Source organism: Astyanax mexicanus, chromosome 1 (genome assembly GCF_023375975.1).
Source record: "Astyanax mexicanus isolate ESR-SI-001 chromosome 1, AstMex3_surface, whole genome shotgun sequence".
Lineage (NCBI taxonomy): Eukaryota > Metazoa > Chordata > Actinopteri > Characiformes > Acestrorhamphidae > Astyanax > Astyanax mexicanus.
In genome coordinates, this window is record NC_064408.1 from 28,770,395 (window position 1) to 28,796,132 (window position 25,738).

Here is a 25,738-nt window from a genome sequence, read left to right on the forward strand (position 1 = left end):
TATATTCATTCATTCTATTAAGATTTAGTTCTTTCAATTAAATCACTGTTGTGGTTTTAGATATTTTTAGATATTTCTACTAAAATTCAGTATTAAAATCAACTTAATTTGGTACAATTTGATTCAATTCTCATTATGATTGTTTAGATAACATAAATAAAACTATAATTCTAATTTTTAAGGAAGGAATTCAGATTTTTGTTTCAGTTGATGAGGCTTGTAGTTTTTAGTTTAATTTGCTACAATTAGATTTTTAAGGAAATTATTTTATTCATTTCTTTAAAAAGACTTGAACTTGATTAGAGTTGTAATTATACTATTTGATTAAATTATTTGGAGGTTCAGTTCTTCAGTTTAATTTACCACAATTGATAAAGATATTAATTGATTTGTTTCCATAAAGATTCAGCTCTTCAGTTCAATTCCCCATGATTGGTGTCATATAAGTATATTAATTGATTCAGTTCTTTAAAGATTCAAAGTCAAAGTCAAAGTGTTTTTTATTGTCATTTCAGCTATATACAGAGTACACAGTGAAACGAAACAACGTTCCTCCAGGGACCATGGTGCACATAAACACAGTGTAGACAGAACAATAGTGCAACAGTACAAAAGTGCAGACAGACAATACAACACAATTCAGTTCTTTGGTTCAGTTCACCATGATTGGAGTTATAAGTATATTTATTGATTCAGTTCTTTAAAGATTCAATTCTTGAGTTCAATTCACCATGATCAGAGTTATACGAATATTAATTGATTGAGTTCCGTAGAGATTCAGTTTTTCAGTTCAGTTCACCACGATTGGAGTTTATATATATTAATTGATTTAATTCTAAAGAGATTCAGTTTTTCCGTTCAATTCAATATGATTAAAGTTTATGGATATAAATTGATTAGTTAAGTTTTTTGGTGATTCAGTTCAATTTACCATGATCAGAGTTATTAGTATATTAATTGATTAGGTTCTTTAGAGATTCAGTTCTTTAGATAATTAGTTATTTAGTTCAATTAACCATGATTGAAGTTATAAGTATATTAATTGATTAGATTTTTTTAGAGATTAAATTTCTCAGTTCAATTCACCACGATTGGAATTATACGGATGATAATGGATTTGATTCTTTAGAGATTTGGTTCTTGAGTTCAATTCCTCATGAATGGACTCTTTAGAGATTACATTTTTCATATGAGTTTACTAAAATTGGTGATGTTAATTGATTCAGTTATTTAGAGATTTAGAGATTAGTTTTTTTTTATTTTCCACTATAATTTATTTTGATTCAGTTGTATTTTTTAGGGGAACATTTTGATTACAATGGGGCCCATATGAGGTTTTGTTAGGACCCCTGTGAAGACTTGGACCCGCACTGACCACAGCAGAGCCAAATCCAAAACATTGTTTTCTCAATGCAATATCAGTTTACTCTCACACATACTACCTGACAATCACACACACACACACACACACACACAGAGTGAATGAGCAGCAATCAAAGAGCCAGACGCGTGGCCATAACACCATACACGTCCTGAGGGATGTGGGCGTAGAGCAGCTGGGAGGAAGTTAATATATGAGAATCGGGGAGCTTTGTGGACAGCAGTGTGTGTTAGCCGTACCTCCTCTAAACCGTCGGAAGCCTCATGAGGTCTTTGCTCTGTCTCATCGGGGGGATTTGTGTGCAGGAAGCAATCAGAGCGGTCCGCATAAGAGCACGTGTTTAGAGACCACAACAAAGGCAGAGCTCATACACAGAATGCCAGACGCAGACAACCAGTCCCACGCTGATTTAGGCCTGGCAAATCCCACTCCCTTCTCTCTCTCTCTCTCTCACACACACACACACACACACACACACACACACTGTACAACATGCTGTGCATGTGATAATCTCACACACTCTCAAAACGCCCCGCATGAATACATGCTATTATCACATGCTTATATGCAAATTGCAAACACCCAAGAATGGACAGTGGAGTATACACAAATTATGCACATAACCCAACACACACACACACACACACACAAATCTACACAGAAAGCCCTTGACAGAAAAGCTTTGCAAAGCAGATTCGTCTCTCTGAGTCAGGTGTAGAAAGAGGGACTGAGGGGAATTTACAGTGTGTGTGTGAGAGAGAGTGTGTGTGTGTGTGTGTGTGTGTGTGTGTGTGTGTGTGTGTGTGTGTGCGTGGAGGACAGTGTTAAATCAGGCTGGGTTATCATTTCAGCATGGCAGCCTCGGCCAGCTCCCCTGGCAAACACAGTCTGGCTGCAATTAGCATTCTGCAGCACAAAGCTGCTCACAGCTTCCTTATTAAAGAGGTTACCTCTTACTGGGGAGAATACTGGCTGTATACTCACTGATATAAGACCAGTTTTAGGACTGATCCCAGTCCAGATGCTCAGACTGGGTTTTAGACCTGATTCTGAGCCAGGATTTCACACTGCAGTTTAGTATTATCACATACCTGAGCTATGCTTGACAGTGATCGGTTTGTAGAATATTGGCAGTTCAGCAAGATGACGTTCCAGGTGTTGTGCTGAATTCTGCATCCCTGACAGAATTTGACACCCCTTTAAATGCTGTGCATCACACAGCAGATGAAGCGCAGCAGATTACTCTCAGATTCATTTTATTTCTGTTTAGAAATAAGGGTAAATCTACAGTTACAGTAGATACAGAAATCACAAGTGCAGGCATTTCTGCCCATATTGCTGCATGACGCACATAAAGAGTCAGTCAATAAAGAGTCAGCCAATTTTGGCACAACACTGATTCTTTTTTCTTCTGCTGTTCTTAAATGAATGATATATGACTTTTATATATCCTGACTTAACTTTTGTAATTAGTGGTATGTAGTGTATACGTGACCATGGTTTAATTGATCCAGACAAAATTTTGGTCCTTCGGTTACAACCGTGGTTCCCGACACCTTTCACACCTGCTATTTGGTTTTGGTTAGACCTAACTGAAAAGTCCAAAAGTCCAGAACTAACAAGGTAGGTGTGAAAGCATCCTTATGTTAGGGTCAATTTCTGACCTTACACTTTCTTACTATTTATAACTCTGTAGGATACTCTCGAAGAGTGTATTTCACCACAATTTAATTGCTATTAATATAGAAATTGTTCAGATTAATTCATTATGATAAAAAAATATAAAAATCAATTAAAGTCTGTGACTTTTATTATACTGTAAGTATTATTTGCTTGCTACATGTAAAGCAGTGTAAATTGACCAAGTTGCCTGTGAGTTATACCGATTTTTTTTAATTGCTGTTTTTAAGGAACAATTTCATTCCATACTTCAGTCCTCAGTTCCTCCGTTCAGTTGTTGTTTTTACCATATTATTTAATTACATTGTTTGGTGTTTTATTTTTTCTTACTGTGAATTATTTTTTTTAGTTACTTCAGTGAACAGTTTAGGAAAACAAGTTAAAGGGTAACAAGTAATTGTTATGAATTTTAAGATAAAGATTTTAAGATTTTACTAATTAAGGGTTCAGTTCAGAATTTGTTTTTAGTTTAATACTGTTAAATTGTTTAATATTTAGTTTGTCAGTTTGATCATTTTAGGAAACTGATTGATTAAATAATATAGCATTATTTTTTGTATTATTATTCTGTTCCACTGTTTGATTGTCAGTTTTTGATTTTGTTTAGCAAACTATCTGATTTGATTCAGTTTTAAGGTTTCAGTTCTTTAATTCATCCTGAGGTGACTGCACTTGGATCAGAGTGTTCATATTACTAATCAGTCATTCAATTTTTGGGTTAAAGTACTGGTATACTGTATATGTGGTATTTTATCATTTTTAATATTAAAGTATCAGTATACTGTACAACACTGTTATAAATTATACAATATACTGTTAGAAAGTTTTGATTTCTATAAATAGATCACATTAGTGAGTCCTGTGTGCCAGTAACCCAAGAGTTCAATTCAATTAGGAAATCTCAAATTTGCATACTTTCACATCTGCTTAAAAAAGAAGTACATATTACACAGTAGCAAATACTATTCTGCTTTTTGGATCAGCTCAAAAATATATATCTCAAAATAAAGTGAGACATTGAGAATGCACATTGAGAATACAATAATAATTCAGTATATTTAACTAAAGCTGTTCTGTATAGAATTGAATTGGCTACAGATATATTTTACTGCTCAAGTCTAGATGTAGAGGATATTTTGACTGTGTCATACTGGCTGCTGTACCTCTGTTTTGACCACACTGGTGCTTTCAGTCTCCCTAGAAAAACACATTAGCATGCTAACTCACCTAATTACACACACACAGACACACACACACACACACACACACACACACACACACACACACACACACACAGCATCCTCTCAAAGCACTGCATGTTGTATGAAAGTGACAGTTCTTTTAATAACTTCATTATTCAGTGGACTGTTTACTTTACCATCGGGGCACATGGGCGGTACTCTGATTTATATGCAGATTTTTCCTTTTTGTGGAGAAAAAGTGTATTTTTGTTCATGTTTTACATCACACACAAGTATATGATTAAAAAAGCGTGGAATTAAGTTTCCTAGGGTACCAGTAACCTTGTGAGACCTTCTAAAAACCACCCAGTGTGGCCCAGCTCTCACCACAACAGTGCCCTATATTATACGGTGCTTAAATACAGGTCAGTTTTGATGTGACTGACTCTGTGTCGAGCATATGAGGACTTGTCACAATTATCTGTGCAAAAAATGTTTATATTCAACTTAATGTAATGAACTTATTATACTGTAGATACTTACTGTCACTGTACATCTATTTACATTCAGATCACCACACACACACACACACAGAAATACACTTGAATTGATGATTAAAGACTGCACAGACTTTTTGAAGGCTGCTTCTTGCTGTGCGTCTCCCTGTTGCTAAGCGACAGAGTATCGTATCTGTGAGACTAGTCTAGCTATCTATATGTGGGTCAGTGACATTGGCGGGATTTGAAAAGACATATAGATACATGTAGACATTTAACATTAAATAGTTATAAGCTAAATTATTAAAATATAAATTATTTAATAAAAAATTATTTTAAATGAAATATATTTTATCATTTATCATAATTATTGCGTTGAACTGTATTTCATATGCTTTATTATGGAATTAGTAATTCAACAAAATAGTAGAATAGTAAAAGTAGAATAATGTCATGACATGACAGACCACATATAAATAAAAAAATATTATTTATATAAGATTTTTATAAAAGATTTTACTAAAACTACTGAATAAGACTTTAAAGTGTTTGTGATTTGACGCCTGTATAGACCATTCATCCTTGAACTAAGGTTATTCACCCCACCACACAACAATAATTTTTTCATGGTTCTCCTGGGTCACACCATCTGACAAACGGGTAAACTGAACCAGTCTGACCAGCCTAAGTCAAATATATACAGTATATTTTTTTTCTTCCAATATTTATGAAGGGGCCACTGACCTTATACACGGTGCCATGAAGCCTTTGAGCTTTTATGGTCCAATACCAAGCTATCTTATCCTTAAAACGCATGTCAGAATAAAAGTCCTTTTAACGGTTGTGCCACATGACATCTGAGAAAATAAAAATTTAGTGGCATAATGTTTTCATTGAGTTAATTATTATACTAGAACTATATGTTTATTTAGAATTTTAATGTACAAAGGATTGTACACAATTCTAAATTTGGTACCATTTTAAAATAAGGCTCCTTTATAAAGGGTTTATAAATAGTTTGTAAAGTAGTTTATTAATGTTAATATATATTAGGTTGTAAATACTCTATAAACCATTAATAAGCAGTTAGAACACATACAGAGAAAGGACAACCATGGACTGTTGTTGGCCAAATAGTGATTCCACATTAATTTATACTGTTAAACCTTACTTTGTCTTTCCTATTAGTCAGCGATCAATAACATATCTGTTAATAACATATCTTTTATTAACTTTAAACTACCCAGATTAATCATTTTTTCCAATATTTAATAACGTGCGATGTTTGCATAAGATAACATAAACTAAACTGATTTTCTCTATATTTTTTTTATTAAATATGTTTATGCTGACTGATGAAAAAACTTTGTGGTTATAAAGGGGTATAAAGTATTTACAACCTAATTATTACCCATTAATAAACTTCCTCATAGACTATTTATAAACCCTTTATAAAGGATCCTTTTTTTTAAAGTGGCACCCACAGTTTTATTGAGAATGACCCCTAAATTCCAATTCAGTCTTTGAATTTGTATTTGAATCGAGATTGCAAATTGGAATCTCATGAAGCTCAAAAAAATTCATAATACATAATTAATTTAACAATGAAGCCTTACAGACCATATTACTTATTAAATACAACATGAAATTCATACAGATATTACTGTATGGACCACAAATTAACATAAAGACATACTCTTTAAAACTCTTTTAATCATTGAAATTGTAAAAAAAAATAAAAAATAAAATAAAAAAAGCAAATTGTGGAAAATGATAGGACAGTCTTTAAAATGGTTGTCCAAATGATTAAGTCATTTGAGGAACTGTCAAGCATTAGATGCAAAAATGTTACTCTTTAATAAAATACTTTCGCAAATGGTAATTGCATTTACCATTTCATTTACTTTGAAATAAAAAAAGATTTGTTGCTAATTATTTATCATAACATTTAATAAGGAAATGTATGCTTAATGTTAGTGTCTGCATTTCCATTTGGAAGAAAAAAATATATGTTAAATATATCACATTCTCAATAATAACTTTAGGTTATTACAATTCAGTTTTTTTTTTTATTTCATTTAAATTTTAAATTGGGATTTTTGCACTGCGCTGGTAACTATTATATAGAATCTATTTCAGTCGTTAGTTGAATATAAATGTAAAAAATGCCTTTACTTGGCACAGTAAAAACTGGATCTGTAAAATCATATTTCTTCACCAGCTACAGCCACCAATCCAAATAAATAAAGTACACTAGTGAACCAAAAACATGTTGCTGTCTGCTCCTGTCCTTCCTCTCCCTTCCTACTGTCTCTCTCTTTCCCCAGAGCCACCCCCAAAATAGAGCACTTCTATTAACTGGGGAAACAGACCTGCTGATCTGCCTCATCATTGATCGTTAATGATGAAATCATCCAATTAAAACATTCTCTTAAATAAACAATCTTAAACATTGTTAGTAGACAAGCTGGTGGGTCACCCTGTGTTACATTTCCATCGCCTTTGTCTCCATATTTGTTTTAGATTTTACAGTTTTTAGAACTGGGAGCAAGGATGGAGCAATTAAATTTTAGTGTTTCTGGATGCTGGCTTTCGAGGTGACTTGCAAGGTGTCTGCCAATGGCAACAACAAGCAGTGGCCAAAAATACTTATCTCCATTTTAATACAGCTGGAAATGAGCATCTTGCCCTTAAAGTATACAGTGAGAGCTCCTTTTAAGCCTATGCCATAACAAACAATGCTAATATAAGTCATATATTTAATACAGTACTGATTTTAGCCAGACAAGGACAAGCATTTCCTCCTGATTCTCCTCTTTTATTTACCCTACTATACCGCTAAAACCAGCCACATCATTGAGGTTGCTAAGCCAGGAGCTCCAGCCAGGACCAGACTGGACCCACCATTACAGTGTGGATTCTGCTAAAATGGCTCTAAATGATCCAGACAGAGCAGGAACTGTAGGGATTCATAAGAATAATGGTTATGCAGTTCCAAAGGGGGGCATAAAGGCTTCTGCTCTAATACTGAGCTAATAAGTCAAGGTCCGCACTTAGACGGGGAAATATTACACAGCCCTGTTAATTCTCAGAGTGCAATCTGCAGGCTGAACGTTTATAACTCCCGGAAAAGTCTTTGTGTCAGAATCTTGGCACTGGTTAGCTATGAGAAATGAGCGGAGTAAAAGGGATCGGAGGTGTCTTATGCAGAGAACGGCACAAATACTGTGGGTAGCCATTGTAAAATTCTTAGCTGTAGTCTTTTTTAGTGTCCACCATGGGTAATAATAAAGTGTAACACTAGCTACATTGTAGTCATTGTAGTTTTAAAATCAAACAAAGCATTACTTAGATTGTTGTGAAGGATTGTAGGGCATTACCAATAGTAGCTACTGTGACTGGACCAGTAAAAAAGGTAGTCAGTCTTAGGTCCAATCCCATTTCACCGCTTGGCCCTACCACTTAGGGGTAGGGTGTCCCTATTCTTGTTAGGTTGCAGGGGTTGGAGGGAGTGTTGGCGCTATATGGCGCTTTAAATCAAGATTTTTCAGAAAGACAATAAAAACAGAGGTTTGACCATCACTGGCATCATTGGAAACCCACAAATTTGAGTATTTTCCTTGTTAAAAATGATCTGTAAAACGTTGTCTGGACTTTTTTTTCTAAATAAGCATAAGCATTGCTTACTTTTCAGTTCCACCTTAAATAGTGCAACAGAAAGCAAAGGCTGCAGCATTTAAGGTGTAACAGAAAATTAAAAGAAAATAAAAGCTAGTTTTAGCTCCCCGTCACCAAGGAATTAAGGAATGGACAGTGATATTTAATTGCTGCACCATCTGCCCCCTTTCTGAAGACATACGATATGATGCCCTAATGTTAACTAGTTAAGCAGCAGCAGCTAGGTTGCTGAACTTTAGCGCTTCACTACTATAGCTAACTATATCTTAATTGGGTTCTTAAAGGTTTGTCCCAATTCTTTTTAGGGGAGGAATTACTCGAAAACAAGGGTTAAGGGTCACATTAACTCACCTCAACATGCCTTTAGCAATCATTTAGTCCCCTGTGGGCAATGCTAGAATCACTAGTATAAACTGTACAGTGGGCAAGACTTTCATTATTTTTAACTTTTAACAGACATGGATATACTTTAGAGTAATCAGAGGTGAGATGAGTTTTAATGGGATCCATGATGCTCTTGAATGCATCCTATCCAGTAGGGGAAAAAAACATTGCCCTCCCACACTAAAAACTGATTGGCTGACTCTCAGACTGCAGATTGCAGAGAACAGGCCAGTCAGAACCCTCTCACTTTGCGAGATCAGCTGTATGTTTTCATGCATCCAGAAGGCCTGGTTATGTGAAATGTGGTGCAATTTCATATAATGCCTGATTACCTTTGGTCTTCAGAAATTACGTTAATGAGGTCCTGCTACCAGTGGCTCTACTTTTTTTTTGAACACCCACTCCAGTGTGCTATTCCAACAGGACAATGCTAAGCCACACACTGCATAAATTAACTATTTAACTATTTAGTCTAGTCAGTCTAATTTGGATTACATATCAACCCCCACATGCATTAAGGCAAGGATTCTGGGTATTAGCTTCCAAAACTTGTTGGCTACATTAGTCTCACTGCTCCACTGTTAAACTTCAGAAGCAAACTTCGGACACCAAAACATGCTGACAGACGGAAAAGCTCCTGAAATAAGTGCTGACTCGGTTCTTAGGGCTAAACTGGACACAGTGGAGAAGGTAGTGGACAGGAGCTTACCGGCAAACACGCCAGTGATCATAAAGAACCCCTCCATTCCACTCTGTGAACCATTGCAGAGACAGAGGAGTGCACTCTTCACAAAGCTGCTGGGACTCATCTCTCCCCTGCAGCCATCAGATTTTACACTCTTAACTCATTATTTCCCATGCTTATCCGTACATGCACCAGCTGCACTGGAACACAAGCTCTTTTGGCTCAAAACTACATTTAATTTTTATGGATACTTTATTGTTGTAACAGTAAACTACCCCATGTGTAGATTATATTTGATATACCATTTGCTATTCTGTATATAAACTCTAGAAACGTAATGCTGTTTCTTCCAAAATTAAAGTAATAATTAAAAATATATTTATTTATCTTTGTCTTTGTTAATTGGAGTAATTGTCTCTACTGTCTTCACACTCGTATATTTTTTATTGTTTATTGTTGCTGTACAAGTTTGCATAGCTGTCAACAGGCGCTCACTATGCAGGGATCGTACGAACATGAAAAACCTGGAAAAGTCATGGAATTTCAAAATAGCAATATCCAGACCTGGATAATATGGTTTTGGGCAACTAAAAATAACCAGAAAGTTTAGGAAAAGTCATGAAAATTTAGTCTACAAATCTTCGTGTTTCAGTTTATTGATGAAGAAAATCTATTTTGAGCTAACAAATACATCAGCTCAGAGTTTATTCAGTTATTTAGCCCTACACAATGGAATTCAATGGAATTTTATTAATTATGATTGTGTTAACATTTTATCTGATTCATTTTAGACCTACTATAATCAATTTTGATTATAGTTTTAGTTGATTTTTGGTTTTATTGTCCATGTCTGATGCTTAAAAATCGAATGGTCGTGAAAATTAACCTTGAAGGCATGTAAAAAATCATGAAAATATCATGAAACGTATTGGTTAAGAAGTGTGTTAACTCTGACTTTGGGTTTGTGCACTGCTGTGTGTCCATGTCTGCGTAACAAGTGGGGGTGTACGCTCATTGGGCACGTACCTGTGTTGACAATTCACTGCCAAGATAGCAATGAATGTCTGACTGTTGAGGTCTATGTCTACGTTTATTTCAGTCAGGGGGTGCACCTGTGTTTTCATTGCCAAAATAGCAATACGCCAGAAAAATACCTGAACACAGCTCACTTCCAGACCGCCCCGCCCACCCACGAGCTGCAGATATAGTCACAAGCTCTGTTGCAATTTAAACAACACAGACGGCAGATGTGAAAATAGACATTGGCAGAGTGTAATACTTAGCACAGATAAGTGAACGGAAGCAAAGTAGAATTCGCGCATTACTTTCAACATTTTCCTCAGGGAATTCCAGAAATTAACAATGCGAGTCATCTTCCTTCTTGAGCACACGCTCAGACATGACCGCTTCTGTTTCGGATACTGCCTGCCGTGAGATTACAAAGCCTGGATTTAATGAAGTTGTGTTTCCTTTCATACTTGCCCTCAAGTTGCACAAGCTGTGGTCACACAGTTTCTGCAAATGCACTGCATTTATTGAGGCGTGGGACCCGCGTGGATGAAGTTCCTATTTTGGTCCCTATGCGGAATAATTTACAGTTAGCTGCTGCTGCTGCTGCTGCATCCCTGCAGCAACAGAAAGTAATGAATTGATGTGAACAGGGCGAGAAATCGAGGAGCCGGCGTGCTCTGTAATTGGCCTCGGCATTTGCTTTGGAGCGCTAATTGAATGCAGAGACCTATTTGAATATGTGGTTTTAGCACAACACCACAGCGGTCTGTGAGTTCAGGTGGTGATGCATTGGCCAATTCAAATCAGAGCAAAGAAATCCAATATTTGGTGCTTGATACTACAGTAGCTGTAATGGAGAAAGTACCACATTTTTCACAATACAAGGCGCACGTTAATCAATGTCTATTTTCTGGTCTATTTTCCTACATAAGGCGCATTGGATTATAAGGCGCATTTTATGCGACACTAGTAACTAGTAGTAGAAACAGGGGTGTCGCCATGTTTTCCTTCTAAATTCAGCAGGTCTGGCCACTAGGGGGTGAGAGTTAAGTAAACAAAACTGTTATTCTTAAAAAAAAAAACATTGTGGACGAGTCAGACAAGTTAAACAAACGCTGGATGTTAATTCTCTTGGGTAAGAGCTTCCATTAATTTACAGTAAGCTTAGATTTACAGATTCCCACTAAAGCTGGAGCATTAGCTTTAGCATTAGCATTAGCGGCTTACAGCTAGTGGTTAGCTGCTAATGCCACCCAACAGTGCTAAACTTAGGAACCCTGTGTGTTCTGGTAAGCCAAGTTAGAGGTTCGTCCCACTGGCTTGTTGTAACACAGTAAACATGCAGGCTACAGTCCGATATACTCTCCTCTGAACAGCAAAAGAGCTAGCGCTGTGGTTAGCAGCTAATGCTAAGGCTGCAGTGCTAGCCGGGGTTAGCAGCAGGGTACAGGCGGATAATACTCGCCTCTGGACGGCCAAAGAGCTAGCGCTTTGCACAGCTAGCAGCTAATGCTAATACTGCTGGAGAACTAAACTGAAACTCCTTTTATAATGCTGTACATCAGCAGATTGGCTTTACTGCTCCTTACAATTTATACATAAGGTGCGCTCGATTATAAGACACACTGACAAGTTTTTGGGGGGAAAATGAAAGTATTTTAATGATGGGAGCATTATAAGTGATGGGAGAGGAGAGGAGTCCTACATTTTCACAATTTCGTTCCACCTCATGTACCACATGTGATGCGAATGACAATAAAATCTCCTTGAATACACAACTTGTGATTGAAAGCCAGTTATCTAAGAAGACGATACACCAGCTTAGTTTTTCACCAAAAGTTGAGTTGAGTGATTGTTTAGCTGGTCAGTCAGCATAAATAATTTGCCAACTTTGGTTATCAAGCTGGTTTAACTCGCATACTGGTTAACTAGTGTGTTATGACTGGAAGACCAATTTAGTCAAGCTGGTCATACTTGTGAACCAATGTGTTTGGACTGGTCAAACTGTGTGAATATGTTGCTCATGCTGTTTGTGGGGTCAGTGGGGTTGTGCTGGTCATACTGGTGGACTGGTAGACCAGTTAAACATCGAAGCTCACCAGCTCATCCCAATTAAACAGCTTAATTAGATGCGTGTTGTTCACTGTGATCAATTTGCTGCAAATATTCATAAATTATGTGCAATCTATTGTTCTATTCTTAAAGAAAATCTCTTGAATGAAATCTATTAGCAGTGAATGTGTAAAGATTATGCGTGTAAAGATATGTTTTGTGTATTCAGACTGTGGTATGTGTCTACCAGCCTTGCCTCTGTAAGAGATTTCCTCTAGCCTGTCTTCTCATTCGCTTCTTTGAATGGGGAAAATGAGTCACTTTCATATCCTAATAAGCCTTTCAAATTTATTGGCTGTATTTTATAAGGTTGAGGCATTTTCCTCAGAGACAGTTACTCATGGCCACACATTTGACTTTATGAGCCCTGATGCAGACGGCGACTTTATAAAACTGTGCTGCACAGTCTCTAGGCTTTTGTTCTGTATTTAAATTCCTGCTCTGAACTCATGCTAACCTCTCCTGACCGTTTCCCTTCCCTCCTTCTCTCCCTCTTTCTCTCCTCGTCTCCAGGACACCGAGATCATCAACACGGCCATTCTCACTGGCCGCACCGTCGCCATCCCGGTCAAGGTTGTCTCCATAGAGATGAGTGGCACAGTCACCGACATTTCATCCTCTGTGGAGTGCAAGTCGGCCAACGATGACATCGTTAAGGTACATCATTCTCAATGTGGAGGAGCTACTGTAGCCCACCTGCTGGGCGTGTCCATTACTGGAGGCTCTAGGATAAGATTTAAGATTTTAAGATCTTAACACACTAACAAAGTTATGGATTATACAGATTACAAATTTACTTATACTAAAATTGATGGTTTGCTTTGAAATCTATATTTGATTATGTATTTATTTGACTCTAAAGGAGCAAAATATTTACGTGATGCTGGGCTACTGCACTAAAACACAGTAAAAAGTGATTTTATTCATTTTACTGCATTTACAACCCTAATTATTGGCATCAGCAGACACAGTTCCCATATCTGTGTACCTTTAATGTATTAGACACTGTATATGACAATAAGATATATCTGATTACATACCTTTTTATATCAATATATACAGCTCTGGAAAAAAAATAAGAGACGACTTCAGTTTCTGAATCATTTGTGTTTGAGTAAAATGAACATTGTTGTTTTATTCTTTAAACTACAGACAACATTTCTCCCAAATTCCAAATAAAAATATTGTCATTTAGAGCGTTTATTGTAAATGCAGAAAATGAGAAATGGCTGATATAACTAAAAAGATGCAACTTTCAGACCTCAAATAATGCAAAGAAAACAAGTTCATATTTATAAAGTTTTAAGAGTTCAGAAATCAATATTTGCTGGAATAACCCAGGTTTTTAATCACAGTTTTCATGCATCTTGGCACGTTCTCCTCCACCAGTCTTACACACTGCTTTTGGATAACTTTATGCCACTCCTGGTGCAAAAGTTCAAGCAGTTGAGCTTGGTTTGATGGCTTGTGATCATCCATCTTCCTCTTGATTATATTCCAGAGGTTTTCAATTTGGTAAAATCAAAATAACTCATCATTTTTAAGTAGTCTCTTATTTTTTTTCCTGAGCTGTATATTGTATGTATTACTTTTAGATCTGTTACTTTTGACTGAAAGTTATTCCCTCAAAGGAAATCGGCATATAATTATGTTTATACTTTGTTCATCTGAGTTCATTCAGCAGAGCAGAACTGTGAAGCAACAAAATAACATTTAGAAAATGTTCTTCTGCTTTCTACTGCATATTATCTCAATAGGACAGAAAGATTTCTCAGCACTTTACGGACTAATCAAAAAAAGAATAATGCTATTCAGTATAATATATTTTAATTGAAGTACTTGAGTTACAGCTTAAAAAGATAACTACTTTTACCAAAATTGTTTATTTGATTCAAAACCTATATTTGATTATGTATTTATTTGTCTCTACGATAGCACAACATTTAAATGATGCTGGGCTAAAAAAGAAATAAGATAAGACTTTATTGATCCCCCAAGGGGAAAATTAACTTGATACAGCAGCAGGAAAAAATCAAGGTGCATATCAAGTAACTTCTATTTAAATAAAAAGGAAAAGGGCATCAAAAGGGGTATATAGCATCAAAAGAGGTTCCGCTATTGCCAAAGGTCGGTCCCATTGCTGTATTGTTTGTATTGATTTTCACCCGCCTCTGTCACCTGCCCGTCCACTGTTCCTCTATTATCTTGCTTCTTTTGAGCCAATGAAAGTACAGCTATGCTTAAAAGACCATAAAACAAGCATCAAAAAGTCACTTAGAGCTGACTTTTTCCCACACACTCCCGCGGCTGATGCAGTTTGAACCCCCCTGGAGGGATCGATGACTTTTCCGTCCGAGACGATCCATCAAAATCAGCGCGGTGCCGGAACTCCACCGTGCGGCAAAATCGCCGGGGACCGCAATCACACGGCCTCGCGTTTTTAGGGCTGTTAAATGAAAACTCCCCGAGAAAGTAATGCGGCGAGATACGACGCCCCGTTTGATTACACCTCCCAGGCGCTGGCTTAAGGTAAGGGATACCGTTGCTGAGAGGCCAGGGATCTGTCGCAAATGGAGCTTGGGCTCGAGAGAGCTCAAATTAAACACAGCGTGGTTTTCATACCTCCTTTCTATTTCCTTTGGGCGCGCATTGAGTCCGCTAATCCCGCTGTAGCATTTTATTTTAGTTCCATAAACGCTTAAACGTTTCCTCTCTTCTCTCTTGCTTTCTTGCTCTCTTCCTCTATGATTATTTCTCTCTTTTTTTTTTCTTTCTTGCCACTGAGAACTCTCAATCATAGGGGGCGAGCGCGATATAGACATAAACCCGTTTTCAATTATCCTTTATTGCAGCACTTTTATGATATTTCCAATAATCCTCGCCATCCGTTTCCTCACCACAAACTCCACTGGACGTATCTGCGCCGGCGCTTAACCGGCATTCGGAAAAGGACGTTTAAGATATAGGCCTGGCCTCCCCGTGACATCCGCGTGTCAACCCAGGAGTGAGATCCATGCGTCAAAGGCAAGCGTGGGCCAAGGGTTGCCATGAATCTGGTTTAAGATCTGGAGTAATGGCGGACAGGCGCCGTAGCGCGCTGGCTCTTGGCTTATCTAATGGGTTTGCTCGGCTGCCCCGGCCATTGAACTTTGGAGGCTAATTTGAGATGAGCCCTTCATGCCGTGACGTGCATGAGCCCTGACAGTTCAATAAAACACTCCGGCTGGGGGGCTGAGGGGAAGGGGGGGAGTGAAGTAAAAAACTCCATAAGGGAGAGAGAGGTTAGAGGCCTCGGCAGCATCTTTTTGGTGGCAGTTTTCACTGGCGGACCTTTTGTACTGAGGTTATCCCTTAGAGCAGAGATTTCGGGCTTTTTAACTATGCCTTACTGATGCACTTAGACTTGAAAAGAAGGGGAAGCTAATGCAGAAGCACGGGCGCTGCACGCTGTCACTCGCATTGCGTGCATCAAAAAAGAAAAAAAGAAATAAAAAAGACTTCCAGTGCATTTAAGTGGATCTTCTTAAAGCGAGCTTAAAGGGGTTTGATGCTAACCTCCCTAATCGAGGTGCTCAGTTCGTTTCTTTTTGGGTCACCGGGGCTTTATTGGGCTTGAACGTAGGGATGCTGTGTATGTATGTTTGCGTCGAGAGCCTGTGGGGCTTTGTGTTGGAGAGCAGGAAGCTGTGAGCAGTGCTCGGCCAGCTGCTCCCTCCTCCCAAGGCTGTTTTAGTCATGCTGGCCATCTGAGGACAGAACGCCAGCCTCGCTAGCTGCCTCTCCCTCTGGTCAGCAGAGCAGACAGCTGACCCCCCCCCCCCCCCCCCAAACACACACAACATACCACACGCACAAAAACCTCCACACATGCATGACACGCTAACCACATGTGCCACCCACTAAAAGCACACATGCATGACATGCATACACACGCATATGGGATGCTAATCGCACACCTGACAAGATAACCACACAATAACCACACCCCACACAATCTGCACAACATGCCAGCCATGCAAATGCCATTGCTAACTACATGTTATATATGCTAATCACAGTATGATGTGTATTTCACTTGTGTTGAAAGAGAACCACGCTAATGGCAGTCAGCCTATCAACACGCTAGTTTCATGCTAAACATACCGAAGATATTACAAATGCGAAGAGCGCATTTTTCTATATTTATTTAAATATTCACAGCGGAATATAGTTTCGTAATTTGGAGATCTGTGCAAGCGCAGTAGCCAGAACAAACCAAAAAATAAAAAAATAATCATGTTTTTTTTGTGCGCTGTTGAGTGAAACACTACAGTGATTTTTTTTTTATTATTTTTTTTTTTTTTAGATTTTAATAGCAATTAAAAATGTATTTTTGAAACCATTTCACCAGTATTGTATTCTTACCTCATTCATGCAGATGGTAACCTAATTTTGTGTGACTGGAAATAACTGCCTGGCAGAGCCAAGTTGGCATTAAAGCGAAGTTGAAAGAAATACTTTAAAATCTATATCACAAATGTAAACACAAAATTGTAACACAATCTCAAAAACTACTCTTAAATTACTTTTAAAGTAATATAATCTGATTTACTTTCCATTGCTTTTGGATTGCTTGTCTTTTAAATCCACATATTCCACTAACAAACTTTCTAAATGATTAATATTAATGATTTAATGCATACATCTAAATAAAACCTTTGATATTCATGTCTGCATCAAACATCAAAAAGATGTAGATCTGATATCTTCATGAAATAAATTGCGCTGTCTACTAAATTATATATATCATCACGGCTAAAACAGAACCTTATCTCTGACATGGGAATAAAAAAAGGAAAATGGAGTGAGCTAATATTTCTATATTATAAAATCTCAAAAATATTCAAGACAGACTTAAATATATATATATATATTTTAATTGGCTTACAGTTGGACACAAGTATCAGAATAACCTGACGTGATTTTTGAGTTACTTAAATTGAAATGACTTAAAATAAGGTGAAAATCCTAAGTAAGACTAAGATTAAGATCATTTTTCCTACAATGAGCATTATAAAACAGAATAATCTTACACTTACAATGCTTAGAAAGACCAAAAAATCTTATCAGATATATATATAGATATATAAATAAGATTTATCGCATATCGAAATCATGAGATCATTTCTCTTTCGTTTTAAGGATTTCTGCAGTGTAGACATCTAATTGAAACAGACAGCTCAGACCAGCACGAATTCCAATGGGAATTGAACCCACAACCCTGTAAGCGATAAGCCGGCCCTCTAACTGCTGAGCCACAACATGTACAACATTTATGACATGGTAACCACAAAAAAAAAGCTTAGCCCATTTCTGCACCACACCACCCACACAAATCACACACGTATGACTCACTGACCGTTCAACATGCTTTCCACAACAATTGTGAATCCCATACACCAAATACTTTCTATGCACACCACATGACGCTAACCACACGCAGCATGCTAAGCATGCAGAGCATGTTGTACAAACCAACACACGACATCCTCAAGAGGTCATGGGTTTGATCCCAGCTGATGTTTGCTGCTGCTGCTGCTTCTTCCTTGAGGAAGTGTCCTTGAGGAAGACACTTAACCTTAAGCTGGTCCATGGGGACTGACCTGTGGTTGGCTAATGTGAGTCACATTGAACAAAGCATTAGCCTAATGACAGAACATACATGTAAATGACTTCCACAGTGTTGTTGAGCAGCTGCTACTTATTACTTATACTCTTCAGAAATAATATGTGGGTCATTCTCCATTTGGAGTGGGAAACCATGTCACAAAGGTTGGAGGGTAAAAAAAATGCTTAAAATATTAGGGAAAATTTATATAAAGAGTCAGAATATACATTTTCACAGCTAACCTAAGATTTTCCTTATTTAAATCACATTTCAAAGGTGCTTTACATATGTAAAATAGCTCGTCACATAACCAATTTTCAACACTCGGGCAAACGTTTTCAGATTTTTAGTGTAAAGAAATATTTTAACAGGTTTAATTTGAGATTAAGATTTCATAAAACAGATCCAGATTTACTATATGCATGATTAACATCATACTACATAAACAAATATATGTATTTTATTTTAAAAATATTTTTGTCACAAAGATTTTGGTCACTGGTGTTATCAGGACTCTTATACTATGTTTTATCATAGATATTGTTAGCTCTGTTAAACGTTTCCCTGGGTCACAGGTCATGAATAAGCATTTTATTTAATTAATTTGATGATAATTCTCTTTATCAGGTGGCACATACCTTTTTTGTGTCACTGCCGATGTTATGTGCTTTAATTGTTAAAAAAAATGTTTTTTTTAATCAAATATATTTCCATATGTCTTTCATTTAATTGATTTTGAGTAGTTACACATGGTCTCTTGACTGCCAATGAGGCAGGCTTTTCACAAAATCCTCCATTTTAACTTTTTATTTATTTATTTTTTAATTAAAGTATCCTGCATGAAATGTTCAAATCATTTATTCGTATATCAGTAGTTAAATTGTCATGTTTATTGGACAAAAATTGTATTATGTTATTGTTATTGGTTTTTTTTTATAGTATACATAGATGCCTTTAAGTATAAAGAAAGACTGGAAGACTTTTTATTATTTTTTTGTGCTTGTGTATAAACATATTTGGTAACATGTTAAGTTAAATGGAATTTCTTTATCACATTCAGCTACATAATTTGAAGCAGTAATGTAATTTAAATTAATTAAAAATAAATACATTGATAAAAAAAAACAATTATTTTTTCAAGATGGGATAACACCAGTGACAAATTGACCAAAACTTTGCATTTTATGTTAAAATTTATTTTATTAAAGTCTATTTGAAATTAAGCTCTCCGTTTTGCATATTTGGTAAGTGGAGTTGTTAATAGACATTTAAAGGTTATTTGTTTCTGAGACACATTAAATAGATTTTTTTTAATGATTTTTTTAAATTCCCACTTCAAATAGAGAATGACCCATATCCTAAAGGCGATACTGTAGCTGGATATAGCTTTTGCAGCTTATAAAGAAAGAAAGAGTTATATTTTAAAGTCTTAGGTCCAGTTTCTAAAGCAGCAGAATAAAAAGAGCTGAGGTCAAACCAAAGAATTATGAATTGGAAGTATCTATTACATTGCAGTGGAAGCTTATCTCTGAGAAAAACTTTATAGGAGATGAGAAAACATCTTTAAAAGCAGTTATCAAATATCAAAAGTATCAAAGTATCAATATCACAAGGTTTTATTGGAAGTAATTTTGGACCTATATTGCTCCATTCATCATAAATGTACACAGTTTAAAGGGCAGCGAGTGTTTTCAAACAGCTTCGAAGAAAAAGTACAGAAAAGTTACAAGGTTTTGCCTGATTTATTGCTTTATTTAGAATTTTTTATGTTCTCATTAAAAACAACAACCTTAAGCTGTTGACTACTGTCTACCAAAAATCATACGATAAGGACATATCCTGTATACTGACTGGTCAATCCCAGTATATCAATAATATTTTTTAAAGTATGGATAAGGAAACAGGGTGGCTGGAAGACCTGAGTGCTTTATTCCATAGATATCCCCTCTATGATGATTTTGCATATGATCAAAAAGCTAACCAGAAAACGGCATACATAAAATACCACCCTCCACACCCCTCGCACTTAATCACAAGCGTGACAAATTGACCATTGAATGAACAGCACACTAATCCCACACAACATGCTAACCACAAACGAGCGTACTTGACATCCTAACAACACATATGCCGTGCTAATCACATGCATGACACACTAGCCACAAGCACATGCAATGCACTTGTCGCATGCCACAAGCTTTAACCACATGCAGCATTAGCATGGCACGACAATTACACAACACATATAATTACATATATACGACACACTAACCAAACAGCTCCTTAAAGAAAACATTAATAGAACTGTATAGAACATGGGAGAAGTAAACATAAACAAGTGGTTTATCTAAGGCACTTTAAATGCTATATTCTAGTACTATATACTATATAAAAAAGACTATGGGTGCTATTTTAGAAATCTATAGGCAACTTGACCTCAGCAATTCCAACACAAAAAGCACACCTTGTGCAGTTCAAAATGTTTAAAAGACATGTAATAATTCTCTTAATTATTAAGAGAAGTATTGCCTAAAGAGAAGTATTGCCAAACGAATAGGACTCACATATAAACATGAACCTATTGGCCCCTTTTGTAATGCCAGGTGTGGGCTAGATAAAAGGGTATAAAGCCCCCCACAACTGAGCAGTGTAGCTATTGGGCTGTGTTCCCTGAAATTAACTTAATTAATTAAGAGTGGGGGGGGAGTCACCAAATGCAATCAAATACTTAGTGCAGTCCTCAAAAATTGATTAGAAAGCCTTTCCTGAACAGTTACGCCAAGAAAATCCGAATAAAATAGACACAGAACAGACAAGCGCAGATACCGAGCACACAATTTATTAAATAAAGGATCTTAGTAGAATAGTTAGTGACAGGCAGGGTCAATAAGCTATAACCAATTGGCAGCATAAAGAAAAACACACCAGAGTAAGTAGGCAAAGAGATCATACACAGGAAAATCCGCAACAGGGCAAAAAAAGGGCAAGGCAAAGGAATGGTCTGTATACAAAAATAGATTGGCAACGAGAAAAAAAAAAAGCAAACGATAAGGGTCTAGCGAAAAAAGATAAACAGAGAAACAAAAAAGGTCAGTAACAAACAGTCAAACAACAAAATAAACGTGAGGTAAAAGAGCTATGAAAATAGATTCAATACTGGGTGACAAGGGAGGGAAAGCAGAGGCTATTTATACTAACAAGTCCAGGTGTGAGCAATCTAGAAGCACGGTGAGCCGGAACACCAATGCATCATGTGATCCAGCATGTCCGAAGGGGGTTGAGCGCAGGTGCATTCTGGGAAATGAGGGTCTTGAGGGTGTTTCTCGGGAGAACTAGAATCTGTGGCAGGGAGACAGAATGAGCAGGTGTCCCAATACTTTCGTCCACGTAGTGTAACCCAATGTATACTGTATACTGTGTGCTATATGCTAACTGCACACCACTGTTTTCTTTTTCTTTCATTGTTTCCACCTCATTCACTACATAGTTCCCACTCATTAAACTTACTATTGAGTGCACGTAGTTAGGAACCCAATACCTAGGAAACCCAATTACCATGCCACAGCGCACACACAACATGCTAACTACACACTTCACACAATGGGTTCTCCATATACTCTCCTCTTAACAGCTGTACTCAAGCATGCTGGGGTTAACCATTTCAAATTAATTAGCATTATAAGCTTCAAGTGAGCACAACTGAGCGGAAACACACACAAAAACACGTTTCCGTGCTGAACAATCGGACACGGGATCAGCGTCGAAGCCACCCTGCGCCTTCTTAATTGCTCGCACCACCGTTCGGTTTTGTGAGTGCCATTAACCCGCATTAAAACATTAGCGCACTCTATTACCCCATGAACGCACTGTCACTTTAAATCCCATCAGCGCGCCATTACATTTGCATCCCTGCTTCAAGCTGGAGCCAATATGGCCCTCTTAAAACCTCAGCATTGTAGAGGCAGCAACAGCTGAGGGATCCTCCGTCCCTCCATCTGTTCGTGGTCTGGGCAGTACACCGCTCCGGAGAGAATGTCGTCTGAATGAACGCAGCTAGAGGAAGAGCGTAGGAGGCTCCGCGGAGCTTTGCAGGAATCCCACTATTAGCATTTTCCTGCCATGGTGCCTAGGCCTCCGCCCCTGCCACATTACTAGCATCACAGAAGGTGCCAGAACATCTTAGCCACTCGGTACCTCGGGGGTGGAGGAGCTGTAACTGTAACAGGAGAGCACTTCCAGCTACTTTTCCGACGCCCACGATGCATAGATGCTTCTGTAGGGTGTCAGCATATCAAGTTTATTAGTAGTCTTCTAGAGCCTCCAGCTTATCTAAGAGAGGAAGTGATGAGGATGTGATGCACAGTGCCTTCATAGGTATCAGAGGCTGTTTATCCTCAAAATATCTCTTAGAATATTTGTATTTGTATTTTAGTACCAGATGTGGGTGTAAACTGAGACTCAGATCTTTTGGGTGTAATAAAGCAGTGTTTTTAAAATGAATCTAGGTCTGTGTAGATGTGTCTTACACAATTTCACTACGATAACACAAAACAGGCTACAGCACATGTGTATTTGAATCTGTACTGAACACATAACTATGATGTACTAGTGCATCTCAACTTTGAATTAACTTCACTAATTTAGTTCAAAATGTGAAACTCATATATATTGGATAGATGTATTACACACAGAGTGATCTATTTTAAACATTTACTTATTTTATTGTTGATGATTATGGCTTACACCCAATGAAAACTCAAAATTCAGACTCTCAGAAAATTAGAATATATTATATAAGACCAATTGTTACTTGTGGCAGTGTGGGCTGTGTTCCAAGTCCTGCTGGAAAATGAAATCCACATCTCCATAAAAGTTGTCAGCAGAGGGAAGCATGAAGTGCTGTAAGATTGTCTGGGACTTTGAATTGATAATAAAACACAGTGGATCAACACCAGCAGATGACATGTCTCTCCAAACCATCACCGATTGTAGAAACTTCACGCTAGACCTCAAGCAGTTTGGACTGTGTGTCTCTCCACTCTTCCTCCAGACTCTGCTCCCTTGATTCACAAATTACATGCAAAATTTACTGATGATCAGCGATGGTTTGGAGAGACATGTCATCTGCTAATATTAAAGAAAATATTAAATATTAAACAAGAATGGAGTTCATGGGAGGACACCACAGAGGAAGCCACTGCTGTCCAAAAAAACATTGCTCCACATTTGAAGTTTGCAAAAGAGCACCTGGATGTTCCACAGCAGTACTGGCTAAATATACTGTGGATAGATGAAATGACAAATTATTTGTTTGGAAGGAACACACAACGCTATGTGTGGAGAAAAAAGGCACAGCACACCATCATCAAAACCTCATCCCAACTGTGAAATATGGTGGAGGGGGCATCATGGTTTGGGGCTGCTTTGCTGCTTCAGGGCCTGGACGGATTGCCGTCATCAATGCATCTTCTCGAGAATCCTGACCTCAGCTCAATTGAGATGCTGTGGCATCATGAACTTAAGAGAGTGATTCACACCAGATATCCCAAGAATATTAAAGCTGAACTGAAACAGTTTTGTTAAGAGGAATGTTCCAAAATTCCTCCTGACTGTTCTGCAGGTCTGATCTGCAACTACAGGAAACGTTTGGTTGAGGTTTTTGCTGCCAAAAGAGGGTCAACCAGTTATTAAATCCAAAGGTTTACATACTTTTCCACTCTGCACTGTGAATTTTAACATGTTGTGTTCAATAAAAAAAACATGCAAACATATAACTTTTTTTGTGTGGTATTTGTTTAAGCAGACTGTGTTTGTCTATTGCTGTGATGTAGATGAAGATCAGAACACATTTAATGACCAATTTATGCAGAAATCCAAGTAATCCCAAGGGTTCACATTGGGACCATGAAAGAGACAGACTGTCTTAAATGGCTTTGGGATATAGTTCCTGTTGTTTTTACCCCTGCCCCCACCACTCTAATAGTAGTTATACAACTACCCTCAGCAGTCTGATGGCTTGGCTGGAACACAAAAAGCAAGGTTATGGGGTCTGATGCCTGCTGATGGCTGCTGCCTTTGTGTCCTTGAAGAAGGCACTTACCCTTAAGTTAGCCCATGGGAACTGACCCATGGGTGGCTAATGTAAGCCACATTGGACAAAGCATTAGCTGAGTGACAGACTATATATGTTTTAGGGGTAGATTATCATAGCAGTATTGTTAAATAGGCTGTTATGAGCTCACTATTTGTTGATATTCTGTAATAGTGCATCCTAACAGCAGTACTTTGGCTTGATATAGTGTTTGCAGTTCATCTTTCAGGAAAGTAATCTTTCAAAGTCTCAGGGCCAGTTTCTGAAGCTGCAAAATAAACAGCGCTGAGGTCAAGAAGTATCTATTACATTGCAGTGGAGGCTTATCTCTAAAATTGTAACTTTATAGGAGCAGAGAAAACTTCTTAAGTGGCAGTTAATATCGCGAGGTTTTATTGGAAGTAATTTTGGACCTATATTGCTCCATTCATCATGAAACACAGCGTGTAATAGGTTGCTGGTGTTTCCAAATAATGTGAAAAACAGCAAAGTACAAAAATTGTTACATTGGTAAAGTGAGTGTGTGATTATTTATGAAACATTTTCGATATTCTGATCACTCACAAACGCTCGACTCGCAAAAATAATCCCCTAATCGCTAACCATGTCCAGCAAAGCGTGCGATAAGGAGCTGACTAAATCCTGACTGATCAATTCCTAGCATTGATAGTATGGATAAAGAAGCAGGTTGTCTGGAAGGCCTGGTGTTTCATTACGAAGACGTCCCCTCTGTGGTGAATCTTAAGTCGTAGGAAGACTCCAGCTTCCAGCTTGCTTCAATCAAGGCGAGATTAGCTTCTCTGATTACAGTGTCAACTGCCTGAGAGCTCCAGATAAATCACAGATGGTATCCCAAAGCAAAGCCCCAGCTATACATTGCAAAATGTAATGTTTTATTAAAGAGTATTGTGCTTGTAGAGAGTCAGAGTTTGGATGTGGCAGACTGACCAAGGAAAAAAATAATAAAAACAAGAAACCAATGAAGTTTCTTACCATGAGCAGAGGCAAAAATAGTCTTCTCCTTGAGAAAAAAAGTGAAAAATGAGGCAGAAATAGTAAAAGCAAGGCAGCAACGATATGCTAAAATGTATACCATGATTAAAAAGATCTGAATTAGTAACATGTCAATGTCAATTTTTTTTGTAAATCTTTTAAATTGATAGATAGATAGATACTGTACTGTACTACAGTGTAAATTGTATATACAGAACATGTTCCTTCCCTTGATGAACACAATTTCTGAAATATCTGCTCTAAAAAAAATACAGTATGATTAAGCTGTGAGCTCTAGTTTATACTAAGATTTGCACCAATTTTAAAATCACAATCAATATTTATTTTAAATGTGTATTCTTTTCATTTTCAACTGTCTGTAATTGAATTAGCACACT

General features: G+C 37.3%; 1 protein-coding gene across 2 annotated transcripts in view; it reads left to right on the forward strand.

Moving 5' to 3' along the window:
- The window catches only part of tmem132e (transmembrane protein 132E), a 160,646-nt gene that overhangs the window by 98,657 nt on the left and 36,251 nt on the right, over nucleotides 1-25,738 (forward strand). For both annotated transcript variants that reach the window (XM_049475808.1, XM_049475812.1), the window contains exon 5: nucleotides 13,123-13,266. In XM_049475808.1, coding sequence (XP_049331765.1) covers nucleotides 13,123-13,266 — 144 coding nt within the window. The remainder of the gene's footprint in view (nucleotides 1-13,122; nucleotides 13,267-25,738) is intronic.